Source organism: Siniperca chuatsi, linkage group LG2 (assembly GCF_020085105.1).
Source record: "Siniperca chuatsi isolate FFG_IHB_CAS linkage group LG2, ASM2008510v1, whole genome shotgun sequence".
In the NCBI taxonomy this organism is placed as follows: domain Eukaryota; kingdom Metazoa; phylum Chordata; class Actinopteri; order Centrarchiformes; family Sinipercidae; genus Siniperca; species Siniperca chuatsi.
In genome coordinates, this window is record NC_058043.1 from 10,954,255 (window position 1) to 10,976,247 (window position 21,993).

The window sequence follows — 21,993 nt, forward strand, 5'->3', positions numbered from 1 at the left end:
GAAGTTAAATTGGTTACCAAACACGCCTGCAATTACATGAGTGAACAGCCTCATGCGTAGTGACACAACTTTCCTTCACGTCACACATTCCATGAATTGTCCAATCACCCAGTCATTTGGCCATCTGCCTTCCACTTTTGTAACAGTCATAATTAATCCATCGGCTTAGTATTAAACATATGTGAAACTCTTACAGTCCTTATTCAAGTGTATTTCTTCCAGCCTGAACGTTCACAGTTCTTTTCCACTTGTTAACATTTAATCTTCTCCTGACCACTGCTGACACCGATTGAGTATGAGTAGCCTGCTCAAACTTCCCTTTTTCAAATGGAGGTTCTTCATGCAATTTTTATTTAATTTCTTTCCGTATAACAGCTGTTGTGAACCCTTATGTATATATACACATTCTAGTAGTAGATTAAATGTATTTAGCTTTGTTACATAAGAAAGAACACCAGTGCATTTGTAAACTTTATTAAAAATTAAGTTTCATCACCAAACGGTAACAAAATTTAAACTTAAGTTGTCTGACAAAAACAGTAAAGTCATTACTGTACATAGACATATAATACAGGTATCAGGTACTGGAAAGAAGCCTTCCTATAAAATGCTTTTAGGAGATACGACAGACAAGGACAGGTGGCAATTTGTCTGTGGCCCCTTAAACCTATTACAAGCAGGTGAACAAAGTTTTTACATCTGAACATTTAAAAGACCATACTGACATAGCCCCCAAAATGTTATTTGTTAATTTAAGTCACTACTAAATAGATGTTGGACCTATTTCATTTTATACACAAGCTTGATCTTTGAACAACTTGCCCTGGTTAATATTGTTGTTCACCCAAGAACTTAAACAGTGATTCAGGTGTGCAATTAATTGTCCAATGCAACAGACTTTCAACATTTCTCTGAACAAGGTAACCATCAGCATCAGCCCACTCAGAGGGGTATGCAGACGAGCAAAGTCATTGCTGCTTGCATCTTTGCTGATAGGAGTCAGCTGGATTTCTGTTTCATTCCAGTGTATTTAGTTTCAGCTGTAAACGCCCAACCATGAAGTTTATGAGGAAGCAGACTGAAGTTGACCCTTGTGTACATACTCCAGGGCTGTGGCGATGGTCCTCATGTCCATCTCAATGCTGCGGGCCCAGTTCTCCACATCCCCAATTTCCTGTTCAAAAGAGTATAGAAACAACATTGGTATAACCACTGTGTACATCTACCAATCTAACCTATCATCAGGACCAGCAACAGGCAAGCTTTAAGCATTTCCAGGCATCCTTTCACTCTGTCTCATCCTGTGAAGAGGACATAAGCTGGATAATTGCAGAGGGTCACTGATGAATTGCTTTTACCACCTGTCAAATCCTCTCAAATCTAGGACCTGTGCCTTGAATGAAACTAATCTGCTTTTAGTAAACCTAATGAAGCAATTGTAAGTTCTGAAGAGTCACTGCAATGACTGTTTGCAAGAAACTCTTTATAATGTAAGAGGGTCACACATCATGCTGAACCCACTCATAATACGTACAACATTCAACTTAACTAAATGTGACACTGTCTGCAAGTGCTGCTATTAGGTATATGATATTTGGGACTTCATATCATTTACAGAATCCAACTTTGCATATTGTAATAAAAAGTAAGGGAACTTATTGATTTGACAGCTGTAGGCTTTTAAAAAGTAAAATATTTAGTTGATATTGTATATAAGCAGAGTACATGACAGAAAAGCCTTGTTTTTGGAATATTTTCTTGCTGGTACAGTTTATCCTACCTTTAGGGCCTGATTGAAACCCTCCACCATACTGATCCACTGAGCGGTTTGTTTGGAGAACTGGCTCGCCTGCACTTGGAGAGTCTTCACCTCATGGTCGAGCTTACGTTGGTTTACGTATGCCTGGGCAACTCTAAAGTAAAACAGGAAACAACAATGAGAAGCTCTCCAGTATTATTGATACATGAAAATAAAGCATTATGTATTATATGTCCACTGTGGCACGTGAGAGTGAATTTGTATTTGATAATCCAAAATAAAAGTCATTAATTTCTCCATTTATTCTGAACGTATACTGTAATATTCAAATTAGACAAAATCTTACCGAGTCACTAAAGGATTTTGGCCATAATCTTTTTTTATAAAAAGGAACAGCACAACAATGGTCAGTGCATCCCACTCTTGTTCTTTAAGCTGATTGTCGTGGTTTCATTACACTATTCACAATGTCAATCTTAATGTACTATTTGTGGTTGTGTCACACATTAGGCCAATTCTGCCAGGCCAAGAATGGAATGATTTATTTTATTGGCTCAGAAAGAGGTGTCTGTGGTGGGAAACTTGACTGAAATCTGTTAGGGAACCATGGTACCTAGACAATCTATACTGACTTCAACATGTTTATAATGCAGAAGAATTCTTTACTATATGTGCCTTGTATCATGAGCAGCAGTACAGTACGCATCCATTGTCACAGGACAAACTAAATGAGAATTGGCTGTAAACTTTATTCAGTAGCAACATTAATTATCTATCATCATGACGGTAAAGTAATTTTTCAAGCAGAAATACCAAACATTTGGGCTGTTTGTCAAACAAAACAAGACATCTGAAGATGTCACCTGGGGCTTTAGGAAATGTTTTCAGTGTTTTCTCACATTTTATAGACCATATGAGTAATCAAGAAAATAATCTGCAGATTAATCAATAATGAAAGTAATCGTTAGTTGCAGCCCTAAATAACATAATTACATACCTGTATAGGCTCTTACAGTTGATTCACAGCTCTAGTTCTATCTAAATATAAAATATGTCTTGTGCTTGAGAGTCAAGTGGCAAAGCTTTTAGATTTTTAGACTCCCTACTTAATGGAGGCAGCCAAGATGTCAACACATCCCATGTCAAAATCCTCAACTATACCAGCACTACCACTACTTGACAACTATGAAACAACAGGATGTCTGCTAAACCTCAGGAACAAAACAAAAAACAAACAAACAGCAGAATTTTCATACCCAACATTGAGGTGGTCTACCAGGGCTTCTGTCAGACAGGTAGCTGCAGAAATAGCTTCACGCCTGCGTCTCTCTGTGCAAGTAAAAACATCAACACAGACAAACAAATGATCAAAACTATGGTGGACTACTTGGCCTTCCAACAACTCAAAGAGCTTTGTTTTTAGCATCTGTTAGCACGATAGCTAACCGGCTATCTTCTCACCCTGCTGCTCCTTCCGCTCATTTTGCTTCGCCTGGTGCTCCTTCAGTAGACGAGACAACATCTTCAATGGTCGTTGAGATTATTTAGCAAATGCTTTTCTTTTAGCTGATGTTAGCTGAAAAACATGGCTTTTATAAACCGAGACGTTGGAGATGCTAACAGCTGACTAGTATAGCCACTATCACGAGACCAAGCTCGAGGACGACAGCAGTGGGCGTGTCCAAAAATGGCGTATCGCATGGCGCCATTTATCATCGTCGATGTAACGTTATTATGATTGTGTTATTAATTACCGAAACACACAGTGTAGGAATCAGACCAACTAGTTGATTGCATTGAAACACATGATTGAAGGCACGTAAGAGCTATTTATTTTATCATTTAACTATGAAAATTAGTTTTATGGTGATGTCAGTATCGGTTTCAACGTCATATATTTTTAGCCTTCAAAATAAAAGTGTAAATAATTAAAAACTGCTACTAACACTACTAATACTACCACTACTACTGCTACTACTACTACTATTAATACTAATAATAATAATAATAACTAATAATAGTGAAGTCGAATAATTGCAAAAAGACAATGTTGAATGTTGAATAAAATAACAAAATTACACAAACATACCCAATAGGCAAAAGAAGAGATTGAAAGCAACAACAAAAGCAAGAACAAAGGTAGCAAGACAAATTGCTTCAAGTAGGCTTTGGGCCTGTCATTATTGGTGTTGTGATTGAGTACAGTGGCAATAAAAGACGAACTGCACTGAACTGTTTTGTAGACCATACAGTCTGGTGACAGACATGCAGCAACAAAACTGTCAATTCCATTAAAAAAATAATTAATGTAAATGATACATGAGAAAACATTTAGCTCACTTTGACAAAACAATTGCTACCGAGCTTGCAAGTCAGATCTATGAGACAGTCAAGTCCGACTGATCCTTCTCCATGACAATAGAGCAAACTCCATCTGCTGATGAAGACCCTGTGACATTGTTGAAAGATCCTGAAAAATCTAGTTAGTGGATTTTATGTTGGAAATGTTTTGTGAAACTACTATTTTAAGGCCAAGAATGAACTCTCATGTTGAAATTGTGTAGAATATGCTGCGTTTTGCAATCATTCATAGTTATAGTATAATAGTTTTTATGCAAAAAAGATCAGCCAATATTTAGGTACTGTAGAGATACTATTTTATTGTGAAAAACTCATACCGGAAAAGCTAGTCTTGTTCTGGCTAGCGGAACACAGGTCTGTGCAGATGGCAGGTATCTATCTGTCAACAATCTAGGTACAGCTGAAACTGAGGTCTGTGTGGCCCTTTGTCGTCTGCTTCTATCAGGTATGGCCATTTAGTGTTTCACTGAATAGGACGTGTGAGATTTCCTCGACTGAACGATCGAAGCTGTTCAATGAGCCGGGTGGTGTTAGCATTACTAACGTTAGTTAATCCGTTAGCTATTAGCCTCGGTGTTCAGGACGTTAGCGAACAAAGTTGGTGGAACTTCTCAATTTCTATTAATAATTCACAAAAAGCATTTGCATTATAGCCACTAATACACATTAGCAATGTCACAGTCGAAACCGTTACTCTACAAAATGCTAGTGTTTGAAGTTGTCTTGACAACATATTTCCTGCTGGCTAACCCCTTGCTAACCCGACAGATAAAGCTATTAAGATACAGTTTTAACGTTACTGCTTGATGTTGCAGATAGGAGGGGAATAATTCGCCTCTTTGACAGCTTTATTTTACTGTCTGATACACTCAACATCTTCCTACCCTTGTATAGCATTTAAACTACATTCTTGTCCTGCCAAATGATACTGTGAAAGATTAGCAAAGTAGGTTTAGTGAGACTTAATTTAGCCAAGTTAAGGATGGGATTTTCCGTTGTGGAAGGTACGCGGTGGTTTCTTGAAATAGCTCAGATTAAATCAAGTCACTGGGTAACGTACATTTTAGAGCAGTTGGTATGTCTGAACACTAAAATTATCTCAATTCCACATTGTTCTCCGTTTGACAGACACTGCGTTACTGTAGATAGTTATCAAATAATACTGTATAAGTTGAGTTAGACAATGATGAAATACAATTGCCTGTCAGTGGGACGATATACTGTCGAAATTATGTTAAAATGTGTGCACCATTTATGTAACTTAGCTTTTTGTGGAGATAAAGCTTAGGTTATATCTTTGAGTTAGCATCACTAAACATACTCTTTTAATGTCTCCAGATACATGAAACTCTTATACATACCCCTTTGTTTTAGTTAGATAGCTTCCTCAATTCATACTTACCATTGTATGTAAATCCAGGCTATAATTTCGCCTTACTGTAGCAACCTAATAGCCTAATCACTCTTTAAGTAGGTTACCTGCGTAGAGTGTCCCATGTTGACATATGATGTCATTGCAATTGTTGCAGGTCCTTTCGGCATAGCCAAAGAAGGCTGCAGTGTTATGGATGAACCATGAAGGCCCAATTGCAAGTCACAGGTAAGTTATTGTTGCAAGATTTGTAAGCTTGTCTGTCAACAAAAATTAGACACAAATTTGCTAATTTAATAAAGTTGTATTTTTCAGTATTGTGTGACTTTCGGTATAGGAAGCTGCTATAGGGTCAGGAAGTGGTGGTTTATATTCATAAGTTAATGGTGTTAGCAAGGTGTAGCATCCTTACCAAATATAACTTCTGATAAACTCTGATCAAATCTAGTGAAAGTTATATTACCTGCAATTTCACTGTCATGTTTTCTCCTTTGTAGTGCTTTCAGCCAAGCTGAAGGAAAACAAAAAGAACTGGTTTGGTCCCAGTCCGTATGTTGAAGTAGCTGTGGATGGCCAGTCAAAGAGGACTGAGAAGTGCAACAATACGCACAGTCCCAAATGGAAGCAGGCTCTTACAGTGTGAGTGTTCTGTTTGTCATAGAAGCGGCAGCAGTTTAACAAATATCTGATTAATAATTGGATGATGTGCTAGCTGATAACAGAAATATTAATTTGAACTAAATTTAGTCTACATACAACATTGTGGGTGTTAACATCTATATTTTAGTTGCATATTGTAAGCGTAGTCTAGGTTTGATGTCTACATTGTAGATGTCTCAGAACCAGGTCTGTTTCTGGGGTAAAGTTACTCATCTGGGAATTTGGTGATTCTGTCAAAAAGGGTATGCTAAATACTTAGAGGATATATTCTGAATGAATATTGAATATATCTGAATGAAAATATCAGGTGAGTTCACAAAGTCCATGCGCCCAACACCTACTGCTTTACCATGGTCATTGTGCCATTGAAATAGGGCCCAGTGTGTACAAATAAGTTAGTAACTGGTTAAACTAATAACCCACCTTTGGGGTATTTGTATTAGTAAAGCTCTGTAGCATAAATAATTAGAACACTGTATCTCAAAATCATCAATTATTATTCTATTTTTACCACTCTAAAGTCCAGAAGTGATGTCTTACAATTGCTTTCTGTTCTTACCAAAAACATATTCAACTGCAGTGATGTCAAACAAAGAAAAGCAGACAAACCCTTACATTAAAGCATTAACCACCAATTGTTAAGAATGTATACTTAATGAATTACTTGAATGATGAATTGGATAACATAAAAAAAACAGACACAAGAGGTTAAGAAGCCATAGCCTATGAATCTTTTCAGCATTAGTGCAGATCATCCTTAATCTTTTTCTCTGGTGTTGATTTGTATCTTGTCATTTTCTCACTTTCCTGCAGAATTGTGACTCCGGTCAGCAAGCTGATCTTTTGTGTTTGGAGCCACCAGACACTGAAAGCAGACATTCTCTTGGGAATGGCCACACTGGAGATCAGTGAGACCCTTAAGGCTAACGACTTGAAATGTGAGTTCACGCTATTTCCTTTCTTGTGGTAATCTTGTGTTTTCTTTCAAAAATTTTAAGTCAAACAAAAAAATTACATCCCAAATTTTCCACTCACTTTTCCATTTACTGGCACTGGCACAACTGTGATCTTGTTCATCCATCATTTCATCCTTGAATATGGAAAATATGTGTTGTCCAAGGAGCAAAGTATGGAGCTAATATTTCTAGGCTCTACTCCCACAGAATATTATGAGGTATTCAGGGCAAAGTTTCCACCATATGGCTCTATTTATTTCAAAATAATAACAAGTCGTATCCCTTGTAATGTCATTTTCAGTATTCATTTTCTTTGTCTATGTCTGTCAGCAGCATATTATATTTTGCAGATGTTGCACACACTGTAGACACTGTACACACTTGTTGTGTAAGAGGTCGAATCTGCCTGTATTTGTTCTGTTAATTTTATTGGGCTTTGATAAGCTTAGCAATCAACATGCACTCTACTCGCTAAGTTTTCTTTTCTCTGGGATATAGGCCTCACCAAAGATTTCCTTTTGCTTGCTTGGAGTGTGTTCACAGCCTATTACAATGGCTCCCCTCAGACCTGGTCAGCATGCACAAACCATGTGACATAAAAGTCTGGTCTGGATATTCTATATAGCTGCTTGCTTTTCATTTGCCAACAGCCCCTCGAGGCCATGGTGGTTGTTACACCCAATGTGACTAAAGTGGTTTGAGCTGACAGAGTGACTGACATTGCCATCTTTAGAGCCCCATACTTTCACTAGCAGGGCTGAAACTGGTAACCAAATAACTTGAGAATGAGATGATTATGAAAGGACAGTGAGGGGGGCCCTCCTAAGGAAAATGACTCTTAATTTTAATCTCAGATTTTTCATTAGGAAAAGTATGTACATTCAGTGGCAATTTCTACTACCTCAGTGCAGCCTTACCATCATCTGTTTTCATTTTGTTGTGATGGGTCAGTGTGATGAGTTTACCTGAGGTGTGTTGCCACTCTTGCAAATTATAAGCACCTGTTTAACACTCTATTCTGTGCCCTCCCCAGTATGTGAGGTGGTGCAGACACTGCAGCTGTGCTCTGACAGAGACCCCCAGGATGTTGTTGGTGACCTGTCAGTCTGTCTGGACGGCATGCAGGTAGACCCAGAAACCTTTGCCTCAGCAGAGAAAGAACATGGTAAGGAACCACACACAGACACAAACCCACTAAACTAGGTTGACCACAGTAACTATTTGAGAACACGAACGATGCTCAGATGTACAGAATTCAACAGCAGATGTCAATTTTTTGGCTCCTGATCAGAGTTCCTTGTAGAGCCTGACTGATCGGCCAACTTAGCTTATGACAGATATGTAGAGATCAGTGTATGTCAGCTGTTGTGTAACAAGAAATGCCAAAAATATGGCATTGGTCATTACATACTTTATTTACCAGAGAGCACTGACAAATAGATTTTCTAACTGTAAAATGTTAAATAACCAATATCAGTTGATATAATGGGATCAAAAATCCAGTGTCTGCAGGGCTATAGTTCTTTAATATTGTGTAAATTCCAAGTTGTATTGTTGTAGTATCATCCCAAATTATTTAACATAAATGATGTCACTCTTTTTCTCTGTCATTCTAGCTACTATTCCAAATGGAAATGCAAGACAAAATGGAGACACTGGCAACAGGTTTAGTAAACATTTATTTAAAGGCCTATACATGCTTTTTTGCTCAAGTCTTGGGTTAGGGATTTGGTAAGACAAAAGCATCTCTCTTATGAAGTTTGTGTGTTTATTCATAGAAAAAAACTCATTGTATACCTGTAGAATAACTTAAGTAAATATTTTGATTACCCAGGTCAAGCAGAGACACATCTCCCTCCAGTGGCTCAGAGGAGTGGGTTATTGTACCTAATGGTCATGCTGTCAATGGTGCGGATTCTCCTTCCCGATCTCCAGGGGGCTCCAACGCCTCACGCCCTCCCAGACCAGCCCGACCTCCTCCTGCTACGCCTCGCAGACCAGCAGCCTCACCAAGTAGGAAAAGCACAAGACATCAAAGATTTTACAATATAACATTAGGTCACATACAATTTGACATACCAGTCATACTACATAAGTCATTTCACATTCTCACATATCATGGATTTTCTTTCATGTACACACATGTTGTGTGCACTGTGTGTAATGACTGCAATCAAAGCAAACACACCTCTGCAAATTAATTCACAGACTTAAAGGTTTTCTTCTCTGCCACCAATCCTCACCAATCCTCTCCCCAGCCTCTTCTAGCAGTTCCTCCCCTAGTGAGCTGAGTGAAGGTCCAGCCTCCGATGGCTCCTCTCAGGCGTCGGCTAGTGGGTGTTCAAATCAGCAGGATGACTCAGGCGCAGGAGCAGCAACAGCAACAGCAACAGCAACAGCAGGTTCTTCACAGACAGCAAGTGGCCCCACACCAGGGACCTCTGCCTCAGCAGCTCTGGCCACAACAACTCCCAGAATCACACCCATGAGCAACGGTCTCTTACCACCAGGGTAAAAGAGCAAGGCACTATACTTGGTTATGCAAGTCTTTGTTGTGGCCACTGTTAAGAGGCATATTAGACTGCAGCCTTAAAGATATTTATGTGTGTTGTCATTCTATTATGTAGCAATGTTTTAGGCATTTTAAAGAATTTTTGTTTTTCAGTGACAGAATCTGTTTGCTCTGCCGTTGACCTCCATCCTGTTTCTTGTGCTTTGTCTTTGCTCACTCATTTGTCTCTACAGGTGGGAGCAAAGGGTGGACCAGAACGGGCGGTTGTATTATGTGGATCACATTGAGAAAAGGACAACCTGGGACAGGCCTGAGCCTCTGCCTACAGGGTACCAAAACACTTACCAAATACTAACCTACTTTTTGCTCTGCACTGTTGGACTGTGCAGTCATAATCCCATAAAAATGATTAGAACAGATTTTTATAACTACTTTTACCATTACTGTAGAGCTGCACTCTTTTTTTGTTCACATTCTATTTTTAAATTTAATGTTAGTGATGTGGTTAAAATAATAGAACAGATTAAAACAACTTGTGTCTCTGGTATTCATATGGATGTCAGGTGGAGCCCTCAGGCACATATTTGGCATTGGCACTGACATTGTCAACTCAGCACTGCCTTCATTTTACTCCCCCTTTTCTGTAGATGGGAGCGCAGGGTGGACCCAATGGGTAGGGTTTACTATGTCGACCACATCACCCGAACTACTACATGGCAACGCCCCACGCAGGAGTCAGTGCGTAACTATGAAGAGTGGCAGCACCAGCGCAGCCAGCTACAGGGAGCCATGCAGCAGTTTAACCAGAGGTTCATTTATGGGGTGAGAGCAGCCACTGTCTTAGTTACTGGATTTGTTACATTCACTACACATGAAGCACATCTTGAAGTCAAGTAAATTTGACTTATATAGCCCAATATCACAAATCACAAATTTGCTTCAGGGTGCTTTTGAACATTTATTTGTTTTGATATTATTAAAGATCCTATCCAGTCATGATTTATGACCTATAAAAATAATATTGTGTCTGAAGTCGTTTTACCTCTGAAAATTCACTTACCTTGTTAAAAATTATTAAAATTATATCTACTCCTTCTACCCCATAAAAAGAAATTCCAGAATCTATGAATATGCATATATAGTTCATTTCAAAAGTTTAACTGCTGGTCACAAGATGTTGAATAAACTCCATTCATTCAGGTTTCAAGTTTCCACATCTCACTTGTGTAAGTTTCATACTGGACATGATTGGCTTCCAAGCTAGCTAGCTAGTTGATTTAGTGATGCCACAAAATCATGTTCGTATGTCTTTGTGTTAAACAAGATTTAAGGTGAGGTGAGAAACTTTCCACCTTCAGCAGATGAATGTGAAAACAGCCTTTTAGTGTCAAACTCTGCACATACATCTTTCTGCACAGTGAAGCTCAAACATCCAAGTGAAGTAGCAATAAGCAAAACACATTTTTGAGTGTAGCGGGACTTTAAGGGAAAATCAAGTAGACATTTTGAGGAATCTCTAAACCCCATATGATGACTATTTTAGGCTGGTTTACTTTATATTACAAGCTGTGCGTGCATTACAAAGGTCACACCTGTTATGATTATTTTGTTTGCTTGCAATATATTTTCTAAACAAAAATAACATAAAGCTATAACCACCTTGAGGGTTCCCCAGCTTGTGCATGGCTCTGTATGATCCTAATAATGGATAACTATGGCTAGCACCTTTTTAAGTTACGTGGTTGATGAACTTTAAAATGTTAATACACAGTGGGAACAGAGATAAGAAGGCTATGAGGTCAGTTACACTTGCTTCATGATATATTTGAACAACACTACTGTCCTGTGCATAAACAGGCTGTGACAAAGGCAGTTTTTATGCTTTTTAGACTTTCTCAACGTGTGTCCCATTCTCTCTCTGGCTCAGCTCCAAGACCAGTTGGCAGCCACGGCCAATAAAGAGTTTGATCCGCTGGGACCTCTGCCACATGGTTGGGGTAAATATCACATGAGCATTTATTTTAGCTGTTATGTTACTGAAATGTTAAAAAACACAGTTAAGATGTTTTCTAGGACTATGGCTCTGAATTGATACTAAATTATATATTAAAATTGTTTTTTTATGTCAGAGAAGAGAACAGACACCAACGGCAGAGTGTATTTTGTTCATCACCCAACTCGGAAGACACAGTGGGAGGACCCCAGGACGCAAGGGTGAGTGTGTGTGTGTGTGTGTGCCATGTAATGTACATCTTGATACTGTCATACATTTTATTATACTGAGTATAAATGATTTTGCCTAACTTTAGCTGCACTTTTGTTTTATTGTCTGTAAGAGGCGCTAATGTGTCAGCAACTTGCTCAGCTCCAGTATTTCTAAAACACTTCAGAATAGAAAATAAGTCCTAATCTGGGAGGGGAAGTATAGCATGTAGAAAGTTTAACATAACTAAAAGCTTCTTCAATTATATTGATTGGATTCAAACATGACTGTGAAAAATGTGCCTGCACTGAACCATTAGTAAACTGCTACTGATAAGGAAGTTATATGTGCACAAAGGAAAGAGCATCTGATTAATACTGTTTACTGTTACTAGTTAATGACTGTGAAGCAGTATGGAGGAAGCCCTGCTTTATATATCTTAAGGGCATGTTTTTTAACTTTTTTAGGCTATATAATTCTCTTGACCCATTAAGTTAAGACGTAGATTTCAGCATGGCATACTTCTGTATTCTGTTTCAAAAGAATAAACAGTGAATTATTTTAATAAAACATTATGAATAATAATATCAGTCTGAAGATATATGTGAATATCAGTCAAATATCCTGTGACCCTGTTTACATCAAGAAAACCTCAATGTTGAGATTCTGCTTCAGGGCAATCAATTTAATATTCTGAAATACAGCATATATTGTAATCTCTGCTGTTTTGATGTGGGCATAAATCATTTATGCTCTTGTTAGTGTATCCTGGTTATTAGTGCACATTTTCTCTTTCTCCATGTCTGCTTGCAATGTAAATGTATACATTTTGTTTTTAACAAATGGTTTAATGTATATTCCTGTGGATTTATATTATTCAGGCTGCTGAATGACAAGCCCCTGCCAGAGGGTTGGGAGATGAGGTTCACTGTGGATGGTATTCCCTACTTTGTAGACCACAACAGGCGAACCACAACCTACATTGACCCTCGCACAGGGAAGTCCTCACTGTAAGTTCTTGTTTAAATGTTGGCATTAACATGCTCAAGTTAAATACACCTCTTACAGGAGGAGCACTGACTTCAGGTCATCTGCCTTTTTACAAAACTGATACATAGCCCGCAGCTGTTCTCTGAGTATCCCAAGAAGTAGCCTGAAGATTCAGATTAATTTAATTGAGAGAGACATCACTGTCCCCAAGCAACCCCTTTCGTATTTATGTATTACACAGGGTAATTAGATTTAAAGTTAATATAAAAATATTAATCAATGCAGGTTTAAACGCATAAAATCAGTGATTGGTATCACATTGAATGATCCTCATGACAATGATCAGTGATTATCAGCCCGAAAAGCCGGAACAGGGCATCCCTAAACAGCATACTGTAATACAGAGGCAGACTAATTTCAATTCCCTTTTCAAATCATGGACAATACACAATATGTGCATACTTTAACTAAATGTGTATGTTGAATGGACATTGAAAATGGTTCTTCTGGTCTTTTCCACAGTGAGAATGGACCACAGATAACCTATGTCAGGGACTTCAAAGCCAAAGTACAATACTTCAGGTTCTGGTGTCAGGTATGTGCTGCACAACAGGTGGTGAAATGCTTTATGTCCCATGATAAAATCAACATGCTGCTTTACTGTGGGCACTCATGTCTCTAGTACTTGAATGTGCAAAGATAAAAGTTAATGTCTGGTGTACAAAACATTCAAATTGTCTGAAATGTATTTATATCATTCTTGTTTTTTTTTTCTCCCTCTCAGCAATTGTCGATGCCTCAGCACATTAAGATCACCGTCTCCCGGAAAACCTTGTTTGAGGACTCATTCCAACAGGTGATCATTTCAATATACTGTCTTCTTTTTTCACTTCTCTGTTTAACAGTATTGTCTTGTCAATGTTTGAGGTGTGTAACTGTTTTAATTCTTTGTCTGCATTCAAAGATTATGAGCTTCCACCCTCAAGATCTGAGGCGGAGACTTTGGCTCATTTTCCCTGGAGAGGAAGGTTTAGACTATGGAGGTGTGGCCAGGTAATTTCAACTTTTTTTTTTGCTTCTTATTATATGACTCGTAAGGTGTATTTTTATTCTAATTTGTTGCTCTTTGACGCCACCCTTGCCTCACTAAATGCAAAACCTGTCGCTAAACCAGTATGACCACTTCCACTTAATTGTTTTGGGTGTTTTTTGTCCTCTGTGGTTATATTTTCAGGGAATGGTTCTTCTTGCTCTCTCATGAGGTTCTGAACCCCATGTACTGTTTGTTTGAGTATGCTGGCAAGGACAACTACTGTCTTCAGATCAACCCTGCCTCCTACATCAACCCTGATCACCTCAAGTACTTCAAGTTCATAGGACGCTTCATTGCCATGGTACCTGCACTATTTGTCAACACAATTACTTAGTAGGTCATCAGTATTTGAACTTAAGGTGATGTCATGATTACTTTGGCCCAGAAGAACGATCATGTTTGTGTGGCAAAATGCATAATGATTGTGTAAATCATACAATATTGTATACAATTTGAGATTTCATTCTCATTATTAGATGTGGGCTTATAGCCTTATAGCTCTGAAGGGAATGAATTTACTTAAAATTGTGAATTTTATGATGGAATGATCAATCTCCTTTTATAGTCTAAGATAAAAAATGTTCTGTATTGTATCTGGCTGTTGTTTTAATACATTTGTTCTCCTGACTGTCCTGCATTGTTCCTTTCTAGGCCTTGTTCCATGGCAAATTCATCGACACAGGTTTCTCCCTCCCCTTCTACAAGCGTATTCTGAACAAACCTCTGGCTCTCAAAGACCTGGAGTCCATAGATCCAGAATTTTACAACTCACTCATCTGGATCAAGTAGGTCTAGGGATACAAACCTTAATGTGTGACTTGGTAGGTGGGTAGCTGATGGACATGTAGATAATATGGTGATAATGGGGAGGGTTTGCATGATTGGATGGACAAGCTAGAATGTTTGTCACTCAAGACATTCATTAGGATATTTTATTGTAGAATTGCAGTACATAAGCACCATATTTTCTTTACAAATAAGATGATTTTTTTTCCCCAGTTACCACAAGTCTAACATTTTATTCCACTATAATCTGGGGCCCTGTAACACTTGTACTCCTGTCACACATTTGTGATAAGTGGTGCGTGGGTTCTTTGGAGGTTTTAAAGGAATTGTTGGACGTTTTGGGAAATGCGCTTATTCGCTTTCTCGCCAGGAGTTAGATTAGGAGATAGATAGCTGAGCCCAGACTATTTTATGGGCCCGGACCAGCTGTTACGTAACCAGCTGAGACTCCAGGAAGTTATTAGTGCTGGCCATTAAATAGTCTGGCACAAAACTCTCAACTCTCAAACTCAAGTCAAGTCAAGTCTGCTTTATTGTCAATTCTTCCACACGTACATTACATACATACAGAGAATCGAAATTGCGTTACTCTCAGACCCCCGGTGCATACAGATAACACTGACAGTAGAGCCTAAAATCTAGATCAAATATAAAATATAAGCTAAAACTATACAATAAGGGAATACAAAAAAGAGACATAATAATAAAATAAAATAAAATAAAAATAGGTTGACTAAAAGCAGCGCAAGGCACATGGCAGATAAAGTGCAAACCAGTGAACAAACAGTGCAGATAAAAAGATTTTAAGTGCATAAGAAAAATAACAGGTAGACGTGATGACGACGTACAAGAACACTGCGACTCACAAGACAAAAAACACGAAAACACCGTTCTGTCGGGACAGAGAGAAGCCGCTGCGTGTGGACACGCCGCCATCCTAAGGAAAAAACTGTTCTGTTCAAACTCATTTTTACACGTCTTATTCCAACGATTAAACAAACGAGATGTAAAGTATTAATTAGTGAGCTTTAGAGGTGCTGGAAGGCAGATGTTGTTACTGTTGGATGTAAAGCTAAGCTATGCTATGCAATACTTTACAGTACAGACATGAGTGGTATTAATCACCTCATCTAACTCTGTAAGAAAGTGAAAAGGTGTATTTCCCAAAATGTCGAACTATTCCTTTAAGGCTATTCCATTTATTCATACGTACAGGCTTATTTGTGACTTGGGCATGAGCATTACTTTAAATTTAAACAAATTTAGATGACAAGTGCGCATATAGATGTGCAAAATTTCATAGTGGTGCTACAGCAACTTGGTAAATTTAAAGCATTTTAAAGAATTTTCAGTGGTCATGAGTCTTATCCAATTGAATTATTTCACAATTCATCCCTGTACAATGCCCTAATGTTCCTTTGTACTATGTTGCAGAAAAAAATTCTGACATTTTCTGTTTTTGATAAAAAGGCTTTAGACGAGTTTGTAGCCAAGTGGACGTGTGTGCTCTCTGATTGCTTTCCAGTGCTGTTGTTTTAACTGTGTTAATAATGATAATGACTCTCATGCCTGCAGGGATAATAACATAGAAGAGTGTGGTCTGGAGATGTTCTTCTCAGTTGACAAGGAGATCCTGGGGGAGGTCACCACCCACGAGCTGAAACCAGATGGAGGGAACATCCAAGTAACTGAGGAAAATAAGGAAGAATACATCAGGTACAGCTGCATCCTCTGCTGCTTCTCATCCACCTTCTGTCATCAACCACCACATTTACATTCCCCTTTATATCTAACACATTACACACAACACTGATAGTCTTGTCCAGGCTGACTTGGAATAACTGCAACAATATAACACACTGGTATTTCCCACAGTCAGATTCTTTGTTGTAATGTAATAAAAGTAATGGAGAGGTAATGGCCATTAATAAACTGCATTGTGTACACACAAGCAAACCTAACACGGCAGCAGCGGCTGGCCACCCACCATTGAGTCTGGTTCTGTTCAAGGTTTCTGCCTGTTTTAAAGGAAGTTTTTTTTCTTGCCACTGTTTCCAAGTGCTTACTCATGGTGGGATTTGTTGGGTTTCTGTAAATAATATTATATAGAGTATGGTCTAGACGTGCACTGTAGGAAAAGTGCAATAACTTCTGTTATGAATTGGCGCTATATAAATAAAATTGAATTGAGAAATTGAACAAGCAGCAGAATTACAACATTTAAAGGAGAGTTAATGTACATTATTACTTCAATTTAAAGGTTTTACAAAAGTTAACCTGTTAATTTCTTAAGCCGCCATGAATCTTCATTCCTTCAGTATGTTTTATTATTTTATTTCATAATGCATATCTTCATATCTCCTGCAGGTTGGTGGCAGAGTGGAGGCTGTCCAGAGGTGTGGAGGAGCAGACTCAAGCATTCTTTGAGGGCTTCAATGAAGTTTTGCCCCAACAATACCTTCAATACTTTGATGCTAAGGAATTAGAGGTACTGAAGTAACTAGACCTATTCTGTACAACCTTTACCAAAACAGGAAAGTTTGATGTTATGGGTAGAGTTGGTCCTTCTAAAAAGTGTTGATTCTGCAGGGGAAAAAAATCTGTGTTTACACAATAAAGATCTTGCTTCCTTCTTGCCTGTAGGTGATGCTGTGTGGAATGCAGGAGATAGACCTGGTGGACTGGCAGAGAAACACAATCTACAGGCATTATGCCCGAAGTAGCAAACAGATCCTCTGGTTCTGGCAGGTCAGGACAAACAGTTGCACACTCATACTACTGTTCAGACAAACTGAAATATCAAAACACCATTTCTCATTCATTCCTTATAACTTTGCTCTACTTAATATTGTAGATTAATACTGCACAACAGTTCGATGTGTTCATTCTCAAGATTTAATTTTCCTTCAGCTCGTAACTAAAACTTTGTAATTGGATCACCTTTTGCCATAGCTTCAGAGACTGAGTCTTCACTGGGTCCAAAGATGGTCAAAACTCTTAATAAAGCAAAGAAAAACTTGGGAATTTAGGAGTATTATATATTACTAAAAATTTCCAGTAACATGAATAAGTATATCATACTGGATTTGCTGAGCGCTATTAACACAGAATGATCTGTTGACAGTTTGTGAAGGAGATGGACAACGAGAAGAGGATGAGACTGCTGCAATTTGTCACAGGAACCTGTCGTCTTCCTGTGGGTGGCTTCGCTGACCTGATGGGTATGCAAAATACACACACACACTGTATATCACACCAGAATTGACTTGTTGATTTCATTTTCTTTATGCTTGTTATTGATCAATATAGGAAGCAATGGCCCCCAAAAGTTCTGCATTGAGAAAGTGGGCAAAGAGAACTGGCTTCCACGAAGCCACACATGGTAAGACTAGTTGTCCTACTTCTACTTTCTTAGAAGTCCTCAAGCTTCAGGTATTTGACCAGGTGTCTGGTCCAAATTGATGCAGGATTACACCTTCATGACCCAACCCTCTTAGTCATTTCTGGTTCAACCAGTCACCAGCCTTCTTTTATGTTTAGTCTTTAATTTGGCATTTGAAGTCATATATAAAACAGTGGAAGAATGCATTGTTGTTGTGCCATGAGTAATACAGTTTACTTAGGAGATGCTCTGAAGCGGCATCATATGAAATTAGTGCAGCACTAAAATAAGTGAACATTTTTCACCAGATAAGTCAGAATTTCATGATGAGCACTGAACAGCAAGGAAAGCAAAACATTTATTTTATCAGCAGTTATGTCAAAATCTGTTAGGTAAGCATGAACATTTTAAGTACTTTGTTTCACTTATGGTTGTTAAGAGATACAACGTAAACATGTTTGACATTACACATTAAATCCAATATATTTCTGTGAAGAATCATCTAGTTTTTGTCTCTTTTCTCAACGTAGCTTTAATCGACTGGACCTCCCTCCTTACAAGAGCTATGAGCAGCTGAAGGAGAAGCTCATGTTCGCTATTGAAGAGACAGAAGGTTTTGGGCAGGAGTAATGCAACAAGAGCAGGAGCTGCAGGATGGGATAGAGGAGTGTGGGCTTGGAGGAGCCATATCCATTTCAGACAAGAGCACTTTTCAACAGATTCTTCTTGCAGTCAGGAGCTGTTTATGAACTGGTAGATGGACGTATAAATCTTTATTTTCTGTCACATTATCATATGCAGTAACAACTGTTTCTTTAATTAACTGTTAATTAGTCCCACAAGGGACCTGTGAATCCTCCTCACCCTGTTTCACTTTTCACGTACATGATCAATTTCACCCTAAGTCAGCTGATCTCACTTGTCTGTTCTGATCTCAGCCCACTATCAGTCAATGGAGGTAGAAGAGATGCCTTTCTCACCCTGTCATGTTAGCACTCGCTGTACGTTGCGCAAGTGCAGTTTCCACACGTACGCCTGTGAATCTGTGCAGTAGTCACTTAAGAGCCGTCTTGTTGTGTCTATGCACTAGGATTAATAATTTCAGAGGAAAGAACCATATGTGTGCATTTTGACTTAAAATAAAAAGGTTCATTTCTAAAAGCAACATCAAAGGCACATATATGGCTTTTGGTCTTTCAGACTCAACTTTTATTTTTCTTTTGTTAAAAGGATGGATGAGTGGATGGATGATTTTTTTTTAACAGCTGACTGACTGGACTGACTCCCGTAGCACATACAGTTTCTTGTTAACACCTTATTTGGATAGTCCACCTACAGATAGTTTATAGAGTATTTGTAACATTTCAGTAGCTTATTTGTTGAGATTAAACTGTTTCAAAAATAAAACCATTTTCATATATGTCACCACTGTGGTTAATGTTTGGTTAGGTTTAGGTGCAAAGAACCCATCTTGGTTAGGGTATGTTCATGAATTGACAGATATTCTCTTGATATTGTGTTAAACATTTACAGACAAAGCGAAACAGTTGAAATATTACAAATACTCTATAAACTGAAATCTGTAGGTGGACTATCCGAATACAGTGTTACCAGTTTCTTTAATAACTTTGATAAGTATGATCATGCTGATTGAAATGATCATTTATCTGATTTTGACAGGTTGATTTCTTATCCTTATAATGAGTTGAAACTTTGAACTAGTTTGCACATACTTATGTGAGCAGTAAGACGGTTATGATTGTTCTTAAGAGAGGTTGTATTTTTATGTGCAGTAGTTTTGTAGACAACATTTTTGCCAATAATAGAGCCAAACAGTGATTTGTTTGATCATTTTGTAACACTTTGGTAAGTTTCAGCATTTACTATTCATTTAAATTCTCAATATGAAGTAGAAGTAGAAACTGGTTTGGTTGTGATTTGATTTGACAAACTTTGCCTTCCCAAAATGGTCTGTGCTGTAAATAATATTAATAATATCAGCCAATTTGACCAGGTCACTTCCTTTACCAGTCAGGGAGACTGAAAAGTCTTTTCTTGAGAATTATGAGCTGTTACTAATGAAGTGGGAGCATTAGGATGTATTGTGTAATAAAGAACAATGATTTGTTGAATAGCGACCTATTCCCACTGAATGGTAGCCAATTCTCTGGTAGATATCCAGAATTAAGTATTATCCTAGATCAATAATGAAGATACAGAATCCTAGCTGTTTAATGTGTTAAGTGACTAATGCAGTTTATGTAAATATACTCACAAAGTAGAAAATGTATTTAATATCTTAATACATTTAGTTCACCCAAGCGGTGGACCCCTTTGAGTTGCAGTGATAAGTTGATAATTAAGATTAATGTCATAGAAAGTGGCCCTAGTTTTATAGGGTGTTAGGTATTCAGATTTGTACAGTAGTAGTGTATTTCATGTCTTTTCCAAAAATATCTCAGCTAACGTCAAACTTAAAGTTTCTTTTTAGTATTAGGTAGAATCTCACTTTAAGAAAATGACTATGGAACCAATTTACCAAAGGATTATATTTAATTATTTTTGTAAACCATTTGACTTAAAAGGCTAAGTCACCAAGTGTAATCAGATCTTAACATCCCTTAAATGATTACACATTTCACATCAGTTGTCACTATTAAGTTGTTAGTTGTCCGTTATTATGTAAATGTGAACAAAAAGGTAGCTCAACTACTTCAATTTTAAATACAGAATTTGAACAAAATTTCAATCTGTAAAATTATATTTTTTTAACGACAAGTAACTGTCCAAGCATCAAGCTGTGTGTGTGTGTGTATGTGTGTATGTGTGTGGTATAAATGATATATAATTACAAATTCAGTTTCAGCAAGTTCCCTTTAATTTCACAGTAAAATGTAAAAGGACGTATCCGCAAATTTTGTATGAATAGCTGTATGTTGTTTCATAAATATCAGTGCTGATACTACAGGGGGAAAAAAAATGCTGGTTGTTCTCAGTGACCTAAGCTCTCCCCCACTGACATGACTGGTCTATTGATCCTCAGTCAGTACCAGTTACTGCTCACTTTATACTTAATTGTGTCAGAAGTTTAACATTATCTCACAGTTTCCCCCTTACTGGCAGTTATTCAATACACACACATGCAAAACCCAGTGTGTAGCTACTGGTGTGCAGACTTGTGAAGAGATTATTGTTTAAAAAAAAAGAAAAAGAAAAACTTGATTTAAAAAAAGGTTTTGTGATTAAAATGTTGACTGTTTTAACAGTATACAATTTATAATATAGCACCTTGACACTCCAAACTGGTTGAATTAACCACTTCACTGTTTAATCACTGCTGTGTTCCAGATCATGGGGCAGTTCAATGTATAGAAATATGCAAAGTAGTGTTTTAGTTGTACTGATTGCATTGTAAATCATGTTGATAGTGTAATCACTGTTTTTTGAGGCTCTTAACTTTTTTGATAAGTGGAAGTCAATGGTTAAATACTATTTATTTTGAGGATGGGTTTCATGTAACAATGGACTGGAGAAAAAAAACATTAATAAAATAATTTAAACACTGGGCTCAGCAGGACACTTGTGAAGTGTTCATTATTGTGAGTGCAACATTTTCCACATTTGTTTACACTATCCTACACACAATTCTTTACTTTTGTTTGTATATTTCTTCTAAATAAACATAAGGCAACAACTGTTTTGCAAATTGACCTCTTATATAATACGTACACTTTCCCAACAGTGTGTTAAGGGAAAGGAAGATAGTACAATTTCTGAGTCCCCCCTGAAAGAATATTTCTGTGGGTCCACCCTTAATCACTCCATTGATCATACCAATCCCATACTACATTCTAATTATAAGGAGGTATGTCATGTGTTCACACTGGAAAAATGCTCACAGTATACTCGAAGATGTCAA

The 21,993-nt window shown here is 37.7% G+C and overlaps 2 protein-coding genes across 2 annotated transcripts; one reads left to right on the forward strand and one right to left on the reverse strand.

Moving 5' to 3' along the window:
- Positions 1 to 458: 458 nt before the first annotated feature.
- bloc1s1 (biogenesis of lysosomal organelles complex-1, subunit 1) lies at positions 459 to 3,448 on the reverse strand. The gene is made up of 4 exons (XM_044219878.1): positions 3,221 to 3,448; positions 3,016 to 3,088; positions 1,781 to 1,913; positions 459 to 1,174 (listed from the first exon to the last, which is right to left on the reverse strand). Exons 1-4 carry the CDS (start codon positions 3,279 to 3,281, stop codon positions 1,064 to 1,066), a joined length of 378 nt encoding a protein of 125 aa, XP_044075813.1. The 5' UTR covers positions 3,282 to 3,448; the 3' UTR covers positions 459 to 1,063.
- A 982-nt stretch (positions 3,449 to 4,430) lies between these two features.
- Positions 4,431 to 21,651, forward strand: itcha (itchy E3 ubiquitin protein ligase a). Its single transcript, XM_044219841.1, has 24 exons — positions 4,431 to 4,565; positions 5,650 to 5,720; positions 5,990 to 6,131; positions 6,966 to 7,090; positions 8,142 to 8,273; positions 8,725 to 8,773; positions 8,943 to 9,121; positions 9,367 to 9,619; positions 9,854 to 9,949; positions 10,268 to 10,442; positions 11,548 to 11,617; positions 11,750 to 11,834; positions 12,705 to 12,833; positions 13,336 to 13,408; positions 13,598 to 13,669; positions 13,778 to 13,866; positions 14,048 to 14,207; positions 14,558 to 14,691; positions 16,268 to 16,408; positions 17,060 to 17,180; positions 17,336 to 17,440; positions 17,817 to 17,913; positions 18,002 to 18,074; positions 18,605 to 21,651. The coding sequence occupies exons 2-24, from the start codon at positions 5,696 to 5,698 to the stop codon at positions 18,702 to 18,704; spliced, it is 2,625 nt and encodes an 874-aa protein (XP_044075776.1). The 5' UTR covers positions 4,431 to 4,565; positions 5,650 to 5,695; the 3' UTR covers positions 18,705 to 21,651.
- Positions 21,652 to 21,993: the final 342 nt, after the last annotated feature.